This window comes from Bidens hawaiensis, unplaced genomic scaffold (assembly GCF_021521415.1).
Source record: "Bidens hawaiensis isolate Kalapana, Puna unplaced genomic scaffold, B.hawaiensis_p1.1 tig00019665_1, whole genome shotgun sequence".
NCBI classification, from domain to species: domain Eukaryota; kingdom Viridiplantae; phylum Streptophyta; class Magnoliopsida; order Asterales; family Asteraceae; genus Bidens; species Bidens hawaiensis.
In genome coordinates, this window is record NW_027492984.1 from 395,828 (window position 1) to 406,767 (window position 10,940).

Genomic DNA, 10,940 nt, shown 5'->3' on the forward strand with positions numbered 1-10,940 from the left:
TGATAATGAAACGGAACCAATTTTAAAAGAAAAGCAATTAAAGTTGGTTAATGAGAACCCAAAAGGTAAATTTGTAACTAATGAAAAACCCATCGACATTTTGGAAAAAGATGTGGAGGTTAAAACCCCACCCTTTCCCGAAGCTTTGGTGGACCAGATAAAAAGGTCACAAACTAATAAAAGGGGCCCACAACAAGATGAAATGTGAGAAGTTTTCAAACAAGTTAAAATTAACCTTCCGTTGATTGATGCAATAAAACAAGTTCCGTCATATACCAAATACTTAAAAGATTTCTGTACCAAGAAACGGCATCATAAGTTACCTAAGAAAGTTGGTGTGAATGTTAATGTGAGTGCAATTTTGTCGAGTGCACTTCCACCCAAACTTGAAGATCCGGGAGCACCCTTAATTTCAATTCAAGTTGGTGATTTCAAAATTGAAAGGGCGATCTTGGATGTCGGTGCGAGTATAAGTATTCTACTGGGAAGTTTATATGATCAATACGATTTCGGCCCGTTACAAAAAGTTGATACAATAGTCGTATTGGCTGATTTGACATTAAAACTTCCAAGGGGAATCTTAACCGATGTTATAGTAAAACTTCCAAGGGGAATCTTAACCGATTTTTTGGTACTTGATTATGTTTCTAGTATACAGGGAAAACAACCAAATGTCATCTTGGGAAGACCATTTTTGGCAACATCCCATGTCCACATTGATTGTGCACATGGAACGGTGGATATGACATTCGGTAACCATAAGCTTCGTTTAAATATGTTTTCTAACAATACTAATTCTCTTTTTAATGATGAGTGCTTCATGGCCGATATCATTGACGGGTGTATCGCGGAGAGTGGTTTTGTTTTTGACAGGTTTGAACAGGAGTTGCAGGAGAGCTTAAGTAATGAAGAGAAGAAAGTTGAGGTCATGGCAATCAAAGAGGGGAGACCGCCATGGACCCATCAAGTAGAGAACTTACCCGACAGCATAGACACAAAATTGAAGCCATCATTGGAAGAACCGCCAAAAGTGGAGTTGAAGGAATTACCAAAGCATCTTAAGTATGCTTTCGTGGGTGACAATGATACTCTACCGGTCATAATTGCATCAAATTTGACTAAGGACCAAGAGAGTAAATTGATGGAAGTTTTGGTCACTCACAAGGCGGCAATTGGTTAGACAATTGCCGATTTGAAAGGTATTAGTCCCTCAATCGTCATGCACAAAATCATCAGGGACCCAAATGTTACACCATCTTGTGATGCGCAAAGGAGGTTGAATCCTAACATGAGGGAAGTTGTCAAGAAGGAAGTATTGAAGTGGTTGGACGCGGTATCATTTACCCGATTTTGGATAGACATGGGTAAGTCCAACACAAACCGTGCCCAAAAAGGCGGGTATTCAAGTCGTTAAAAACGACTCAGGTGAGGAGGTAGCCACCCGGCCGGTAACCGGGTGGAGAATTTGTATTGATTATAGAAAACTTAATGCGGCTACTTCAAAGGACCATTTCCCTTTTCCATTCATTGATCAAATTGTGGAGAAACTATCAGGTTAGAAATTTTATTGTTTTCTTGATGGTTATTCGGGTTATAATTAGATTGCTATTCATCCCGAAGATCAACAAAAGACCACATATACGTGTCCTTATGGTACTTTCGCATTTAGGCAAATGCCCTTTGGATTATGTAATGCCCCCGCCACCTTTCAAAGGTGTATGATGAGTATCTTTACGGATATGGTGGGGGAGTCTTTGGAAATCTTCATGGATATCTCTATTTTTGGTTCATCTTTTGATTTGTGTCTAATTCAATTGGAAAAAGTGTTAAAAAGGTGTGTTGAGACAAGTTTGGTATTGAGTTGGGAAAAAAGTCATTTCATGGTCCAAGAAGGGATTGTTTTGGGCCATGTGATTTCAAGTCGTGGGATTGAGGTAGATCATGCAAAAGTACAAGTTATATCCACCTTACCTCATCCCACGAATGTTAAGGGCATTAGATCGTTCTTAGGTCATGCGGGGTTTTATAGGAGGTTTATTAAAGGATTTAGTTCAATAACAAAACCTTTATGTAATTTACTATTAAAAGATGCTCCTTTTGTTTTTTAATGAAGAATATATTGAAGCTTTTAACATTTTGAAACAAAAATTGGTTGAAGCCCCAATTTCGCAATCACCTGATTGGTCTTTACCATTTGAAATCATGTACGATGCGAGTGATTATGCAATTGGGGCTATTTTGGGTCAAAGGGTTGATAAGAAACCCGTGGAAATATATTATGCAAGTAAAACTCTTTCTGATGCACAGCTTAATTATACAACAACAGAAAAAGAATTACTTACGGTAGTATAAGCTTTGGATAAATTTCGTTCTTATATTTGGGGTAGCAAAGTCATTATATATTCTGACCACAGTGCTCTTAGGTACCTCATGGAGAAAAAGGAAGCAAATCCACGGTTGATTAGGTGGATCTTGTTGTTACAAGAATTTGATGCTGAAATCCGAGACAAGAAAGGGAGTGAAAACGTGGTGGCCGACCACTTGTCAAGAATTGTAGTAGGAGAGGACGAGACAAGCAAACCAATTAATGAATTTTTCCCAGATGAACATATTTTGTCAATATCTAGATTACCTTGGTTTGCTAACATTGTGAATTATTTGGCCACAGGTGTTACACCCGAACATTCGAGCAAAAAGAAGAAAATCCATTTTAAGTCACAAGCGAAACAATACATTTGGGATGAACCAGATTTGTTCAAAATAGGAGCAAATCAAATGATTCGGAGATGTGTACCAGAAGACGAGATCCCAAGTGTCTTAGCGCATGTGCATTCACTTGCATGTGGTGGTCATTTTAGTGGCCAGAAAATAGGACATAAAATTCTCTCATGTGATCTTTTCTGGCCAACGTTATTTAAAGATGCTTTTGAGTTTGCAAAGCATTGTGTCAAACGCCAACAATTAGGGAGTGTATCAAAAAGGAATGAGATGCCCATGAATCCGATTTTAGTTGTAGACATCTTTGATGTTTGGGGAATCGATTTCATGGGATCATTCCCAAATTCATTTGGTAATTTATACATCTTAGTGGCAGTTGACTATGTGTTAAAATGGGCTGAGGCAATAGCCACTAGGACAAACGACCATACCGTGGTGTGCAATTTTGTCCAAACAAATATTTTTTCAAGGTTCGGGCTCCCTCGGGTCATCACTAGTGATGGGGGATCCCATTTTAAAAATTTTAAATGGTATGGTGTTAACCATCGAATTGTAACTCCCTACCACCCTCAAACGAGTGGACAAGTGGAAGTATCCAATAGGCAAATTAAAGAAATCTTGCAAAAAACTGTACTGGCAGACCGAAAGGATTGGTCCACTAAGTTGACCGATGCTTTATGGGCTTATCGTACGGCTTACAAAACACCTATTGGTACTACCCCTTATCGGTTGGTATATGGAAAAAGTTGTCATTTGCCGGTTGAGTTAGCTCACCGTGCATTTTGGGCTATTAAAGAAGTTAACATGAGTTATGATGATGCAGGTCATGAAAGAAAATTAAATTTGTGTGAGTTAGAAGAATTGAGAAACGAGGCATATGATTGTGCTTCCACATATAAAGACAAGATGAAGAAAGTGCATGATGCCAAGATCCGAAAGAAGACGTTTGAAGTAGGACAAAAAGTTTGGCTTTATAACTCGAGGATGAAGTTCTTTCCGGGAAAGTTAAAAAGTAAATGGATGGGCCCTTTTGTCATCACGCGTGTTGGGAATTACGGTGATATCGAGATCGAAAATTTGAAAGACCACAATAAGCAAGTCGTGAATGGTCATCGCTTAAACCGTATCTTGATGGGAGCGACATTAACGGAACGAAAAAGGAATTGGTGAGCTTTCTTGAAGTTTCACCGGTTTATGAAACAGGTTAATCACGGGCCAGGTAATACCGGGCGGGTAACAAACCATCCGGTTGTATTTTGTATTTTGTGTGTATTTAATTATTTTGAGTTTTTCTTAATTACTTTACACATGTTCTAAAAAAAATGGACAAAAAGATTTTTAATATTTTTTAGGATTTTAATTTTACTATAGTGTGTTTACAAAAAGTTGTTCTTTTCTAATGTAGAATCTTAAAAAAAAAAGCACACACACACCCGGCCGTGTGGGAATTTGACCCGGCCATGTCGACGTTCTGTTAAAAAAAAAACGGCCGTGTCAGCGTTCTGACCAAAAAGAGGTAAAAGTGGAAAAAATTTGACCTGGCCGTGTGGGAATTTGACCCGGCCGTGTCGACGTTCTGTCCAAAAAAAAAAGAAAATTTTTTTTTTTTTTAATTTTGTTTGGTGCTATAGATGCTTGTTAATAGATTTAACTCGTTCGACAAAGCGAATTATGGAGATAATAACTTTAGCCTTGCATGCTTCTATGCGTGTTAAGAATCTTGAAGAGTATGGTTGAGTCTTTGAAGAAGACGAGTCAACTCAAGCCTAGGATAAACTGAAGTTGCTCAAATCAGATGCTCTCATTTTCATGCTTTGTTTTGTCATTCTAGTTAACTCATTGCTTTGTTGAAAAGTTTTTTTGTGACCATTGCATCCCGGTTTTAAATTAATATATTCAATCAAATTTTAACCCCGTCCTCGTTAATGCTCTTTTAAAAGCTAAATTTTTAACATTGAGGACAATGTTAACCTCAAGCGTGGGGATGGGGGGGAAAATTGAAAATTTTTATTTGCCTTATGGTAGCTTGAATGTGCGCAAAAGCTAAAATTGTAAATTGTTAATTACTGTTATTAATGTCAAGTTAAAGGTCTTTGGTCATTGTCAGTTTTTAAGCTTCTTGAAAGTATTCTCATCAAATATTTTTTTAAAAAAGGAAAAATAAAATGGACCGTTTAGATGGGGATAACGAGTCATGGGGACGGGTACACATATTTCACGTCGGCAACCTATTTCCTTCCGTGCGTGTGTGAGATTTGCCTTATATATAATACACATATAATATATAGATATATACACATGTCATATGAGCGCTATAAAGAGTGTAACCAGTATGTTCATGAATTCTAGAACTTGTTTGTCATATGCATATCAAGATCTTAATACCACCACCTGTATAAAGAAATAGGACTATAGAAACCCACATATAATGGCCTTTACATAAAATAAATAAATACTCCAAACCCTACATTATCCCTTAGGAGCCAAATTTGTGCATTTTCCCTTTCATTTGTTAAACCTACATTACAAGCCGTGTTAGCCTTGGCCTTTTGTTTTAAACCCTGTGGATATAATCTGGTATATTAGAATTGCATATAGTCAGTTTGTTGAGCATAGTACACACTGTACGTATAACGTATGTCTTGGGTCAGTTGTTTCTATATATTGATGTCGGTAATCTTAAAATGAAAAAAAAAAGAAAGAAAAAAAAAAGTTAAAAAAAAATCAGAAAAACTCAAAAAGAGTTAGCATCGCTTGTACAAACAATGAGACTTTAACCCACACTAATCATTGAACATTCAAACGCCCATAACTACCTTGCCAAACATGAATTGCATACCCATGGTGGTCATAATGCATACGTGCTCATCACAACGGCTACGTACCATGGATCGCTTGCAATTCGTTTTAGTTTCATATTACGAGTGTAAACTCTAAAGCAGTTGTACATAGTGTGATTGATTTAATAATTATTGCTATTTGCTCTTATTCGATTAATTTGTAGTAAATTCCATAACAATAACCCATGGATAAGTCAAATGCATGCGTGTAAATATCAAATATCAAGCAACACCATAAAATAAGCGACAACGCATGTTCTCATCCGGCCACAATTCCACAGCAGCTGTTGCTTGTAAATATCAAATATCACCATAAGCACACTTATTTAAAGACTGACTTTTGTAATATTGCATCAAATAGCAGAAAATGGATCAAAAACCACATGCAATATGCATCCCCTACCCAGCCCAAGGCCATATCAACCCCATGATGAAACTAGCCAAACTCCTCCACTTTAAGGGCTTCCACGTCTCTTTTGTCAATAACCACTACAACCACAAACGCTTGCTTCCGCCTTCTGATGCTGATTCCAAGCAGTCAATCCCAGATCTTTGCGAATCCATTCAGAAGCACTGTTTGGAACCTTTCTGTGAGCTGATTACAAAGCTTAATGGTACGGAGAATGCAGACGTGCCGCCGGTGAGCTGTATTGTTTCTGATGGGGTCATGTGTTTTACTCTCAAAGCTGCCGAGAAGTTTGGGTTGCCGGAAGTGCTGTTGTGGACTGCTAGTGGTTGTGGGCTTGTGGCTTACAGTCACTATCATGATCTTGTTCAAAAGGGGTATACACCTCTCAAAGGTGAAAATATATCCCAGCAGTTATTACTTTCAAAGGGGGATTTCAATATGTTTTGTTTAATTACTAGTTTTTACTAGTTTTTTTTTTTAAAGTTATTAGGATGGAGGTACGGTTTGCCTATATCCCATCCTCCCCAGAACCTGCTAACAGCTTGCTATTGGTGGGATTTATACTGGGTATGATTGTTGTTGTTTGAAGTAGAAATATCGAAATAACTTTTCTAAAACCATAAAGTAAGAAAAATCACATATTTATTCTAGTTAAGGGAAATTTTTCGTTCAAAAAGAAATTGAGGGAAAATTACAATATAGGTATGCTTCAGCTATGCTAATCCAAAATAGGCATGGATTTAAAAACCAATCAAAATAGGTAAAACTAATAAAACATTAATGGCATCTTAGCCCTTCGGGCACCACAAGGCACAATGTTGTCCGGACGATATTTCAAGCTAAAATCATTCGACGACACCTTATCATACCATGTGACTCACATGAGCTAGATGGCGTCTAAACGTGAATAAATGTACTATACGGACGCCATGTATGCCAAAGCTGCAGAGGTGCACGACAGGCCCTGCCATGACACCTTCCTATCCCAGCCAGACAAGGCTAAGGAGGTGTCGTGACAAGGTTTTTTAGACACCTCTGAAGCTTTGGTAGACAAGACGCATGCATGTTTAGCCCTTTTCATTCATGTTTAGGAACCACAGAGCCCAGTTAAGGCACATGTTAGACTATGGAGCTCCAAACTCATTTTTGTATGAAATTCTATCTGGGCTACACCGTGTTTAGTGGTGGCCAAAGGGGTTATGTGTCATTGTGCTATAGGCTTAGTTTATTTTGGTTCATTTTTAATTTCATGCCTACTTTGAATAAATATTGGTTAAACATGCCTATTTTTTAACTGTCCCATATTCTTGATCTCTTCACTACAGTTACCAGTCTATTATTAATGATAATAGATTACTACTGTAGTTATTTGTTTGAAAGCAAAACATGTTATCTGGTCAAGCAAATGACCACCATATATCATATATATCCAAGGGCTTTTAACGGTTAGTATTCAAGCAATAAAAAAATTCCATTAGTCAACGTGATATTGTTTAGATAGTTATCTAACTACATGATTGTGTCTACAAAAACTAATAATTCTGTCAATTTTGTTACACTTGATATTTATTTTTCATATTTCCCTTTCAATTTGAAACTAACTTTCTTCATTCAATTACTTTTACTAATCAACTAAAATGTTTCAGATATGAGTTATGTAACCAATGGGTATTTAGAAACAACCATAGATTGGATTCCTGGGATGAACAACATCCGATTAAGAGATTTCCCGAGCTTCATTCGAACCACAGACATAAACGACATCATGCTCAACTATTTCATTAACGAGTGCGAGGCTCTACCTAGAGGCTTGGCTGTCGTGTTAAACACATTCGATGCCTTGGAACAAGACAGTGTTAACACTTTAATTTCGATCCCACGAATTTTCACCGTCGGCCCGCTTCATATGATGGAACGATATCTACAAGATGAACGGGTTAAACAGGTTGGGTCAAATCTTTGGAAAGAAGATGTGAGTTGCATCCATTGGCTTGATACAAAAGACCCTTGCTCAGTTGTTTTTGTTAACTTTGGGAGTATCACAGTCTTGACAAAGGAACAACTAATTGAGTTCGGATGGGGACTCGCGAATAGCAAGAAGGATTTCTTATGGATAACTCGGCCTGACATTGTTGGCGGTAATGAGGGAGTGATGCCACCGGAGTTCCTAGTTGAGACTAAAGGGAGAGGCATGATCATTAGTGGGTGTCCTCAAGAACAGGTAACCTCATAATATCTACGAATCAATATAGAAATAAAATAGACAAAACTTCACCCGTTTTTGAATTATTGCCACTCATTTTAGTCAAATTAGGATTAACAATACAACAAAAAATGACACAACGTACCATGTTTCCTGTATATTCATGCTAGCATGCAACCAAAAAAATGAATAGGGCAGCTCAAGAAAATTAGATGGCATGATAGCAACGTATTGTTTGTTTTTTCCCTTTTTTCTTATAGTATCAACTTTTTAAGATTATTGATTTTACTTGCAATCACACAAGTACTAATACAAAAATACAATTGTTTATACAATAAAAGTTATAAACGTTAATTACAAAGGACATACAAGTCATTTAACAAAACCAATAAATCATATTTACACTTTGACTAGTGATAATCCTAACTTTCACTTTTGTTGTCATGGCCAATAGCAATTCAAGTAGCATAATCATCATAGATTTATACTTGATTTCCAATCGATTTATCTCACAATAATGGTTATAAACAAAATAGAGAAACATACTAACCAAATCGAGTAAAAATCAAATGTAAAATTTATGATGTTTAGGCTAACGATATTGTTCTTTACAACAAAAGTAAAAGTTATGATTATTATTGGTCAAAGTGTAAGTACGTATTATTATCTGCCAATAGGTGATACAGTGGCGGATCCAATATCATTCATCGGTGGGGACAAAAAATAGGACATGTTAGAATGAGTCGGGTTAGAATGGGTAAAACAAATTACATCAAGTTTAGCAAAAACATTCAGACTAGTTATTAAGACAAACATCGATACAACAATCCTTAAAAGTTCAATTTACCCGGATCAAGACCTTGATTCCAAATATAGGGAGATGCACCGAGTTGGAAATTTGCTCAAACCCTCAATCAAATTAAATAGCCACTAAAATAACCATTAATATACATTGTTTATTTCTAAGCCCACAATCAAATTAAATTAACTAAACTATCCACTAATTACCAATATGGATTACCAATACGTTGTTCATATAATAAAATTAAAGAGGTTGCATGGCAGTAGGCGCTTTTATTGTTGCCATGATCGGACTTTGAAAAGCATAAGTCAACTGGGGCTTTGAATTAGGCTTGGAAGAAAATATTATAGTATTTAGAATCTTTGTTGGAGAGGGTCAGAATATAATTTTGCATGTGTTAACCTACACTGATTAAATTTTTGTCAATTGACGTAAGCCATATTTTCCTTTTTTTTGGAACAAACTTTTTATTTTGTCGTTAAAATCGTTGTAAATTACTTCATGTTAACAGTTATAAATTTTTCATAATACAATACATTGATATAATTTTATAAACAGAATATTATATATTTTATTGCCTGAAAAAACATTAATAAAATTTATTACTAATTAAAAATAGATTTTAGTAATAGCACCATCATTATAACGAAACTTTTGTATAATTGCATAATTTATATAAGATCTGTTTTAAACAATTTAAGCACTCAAGCTTTGGTATAAGCTAGCATGACACCTACTTGATTTGGCCATACACTACAACATAATAAAGTATTAAATATTTTAAGCTAGATCAGATGTTTTTATACGTAAGGTATAATCTCTTTTCTTTTACTCGTCTTCACCCTTCTTTCATATAGACAAAAACTTACAGCCACCACAGTCTGACTCTAAACCACCGTTTAGAGCCGTCGTCTACCACTGAAAAACTCAGCTTTTACTCTTCTTTCTACCCTTCAACTACTTTAAAGATGACAATGGAGGGTCAAAACTCTTTTAAACTCAGTTACGAACTATTGCCGGACTTATATAGAAAAGAATAAAGGTTTATGACAGGCATGACTTATATATTTAATATTGGAAGATGTAACGCTTAATCAATAAATAATTGAAGGTTTTGAAGCACCCTGCGATCGGAGTATTCTTAACACATAGTGGATGGAACTCGACACTTGAAAGTATTAGCAATGGTGTTCCAGTCCTTTGTTGGCCGTTTTTTGCCGAACAACAAACTAATTGTCGATATAGTAATGTGGAATGGGGGATCGGGATGGAAATTGATGCGAATGTAAAGAGAGAGGACGTGGAGGCTCAAGTGAGAGAGATGATTGATGGCGTGAAAGGGAAACAACTGAAATCCAAGGCTTTGGACTTGAAGAAGAAAGCCGAAGAAGCAGTCACTATTGGTGGATCGTCTTATTGCAACTTTAACAAATTAGTTACCGACATTCTGTTAAAAAAGTGAAGTCAACGTTTAAATCCATATTTTCTACTTGTAGCTAAACATTCTATTGCCGTTGGTTTGAACCTTGCACTATCAGTGTTTCAATTTTAATTGCACCTGGGAAACATATTAATATTTCATATTTGTAACACCCTGAAAATTTGTAAAGGTTTGAGCCTATAAAATGAAAGTGGGTATTTTATAATTTGAGCTCAAAGTGTTTATATTAGAAAGGTATGGATCACGAACAAGACCAAATGTATAATAACGATTTATTTAGTGGTAAAAAATGTAGAGCACAAACATTTAGACCCAATTACAATTTTTTGGGCTACTTTAGTTAAGCCGAAGCATTTCAAGACCAAATTTTGCTAACTGTTAACGACCCATAATTGGCCCGAACTGACTAGCCGGAACTGCTCGTTTATCCTTCTTTGGTTAACCAGAAGTTCAGATACATAAAGTAGTTAGGTTAGGTACCTTAGAGCGGGTTACTTTTAGTTTTCTTGTTTACTCCATATACCGAC

General features: G+C 36.2%; 1 protein-coding gene across 1 annotated transcript; it reads left to right on the forward strand.

Annotated features, from left to right (window-relative positions):
* Nucleotides 1-5,925: 5,925 nt before the first annotated feature.
* Nucleotides 5,926-10,527, forward strand: LOC143558886 (UDP-glycosyltransferase 85A8-like). Its single transcript, XM_077047634.1, has 3 exons — nt 5,926-6,358; nt 7,614-8,188; nt 10,084-10,527. Exons 1-3 carry the CDS (start codon nt 5,926-5,928, stop codon nt 10,432-10,434), a joined length of 1,359 nt encoding a protein of 452 aa, XP_076903749.1. The 3' UTR covers nt 10,435-10,527.
* Nucleotides 10,528-10,940: the final 413 nt, after the last annotated feature.

Excerpts from the sequence above, each read along its gene's own strand:
- LOC143558886 (XM_077047634.1), top strand. The coding sequence starts at position 5,926 with ATGGATCAAAAACCACATGCAATATGCATCCCCTACCCAGCCCAAGGC. Across the intron at positions 6,359-7,613 it reads GGGGTATACACCTCTCAAAG|ATATGAGTTATGTAACCAAT; the intron begins GTGAAAATATAT and ends AAAATGTTTCAG. Across the intron at positions 8,189-10,083 it reads GTGGGTGTCCTCAAGAACAG|GTTTTGAAGCACCCTGCGAT; the intron begins GTAACCTCATAA and ends AAATAATTGAAG.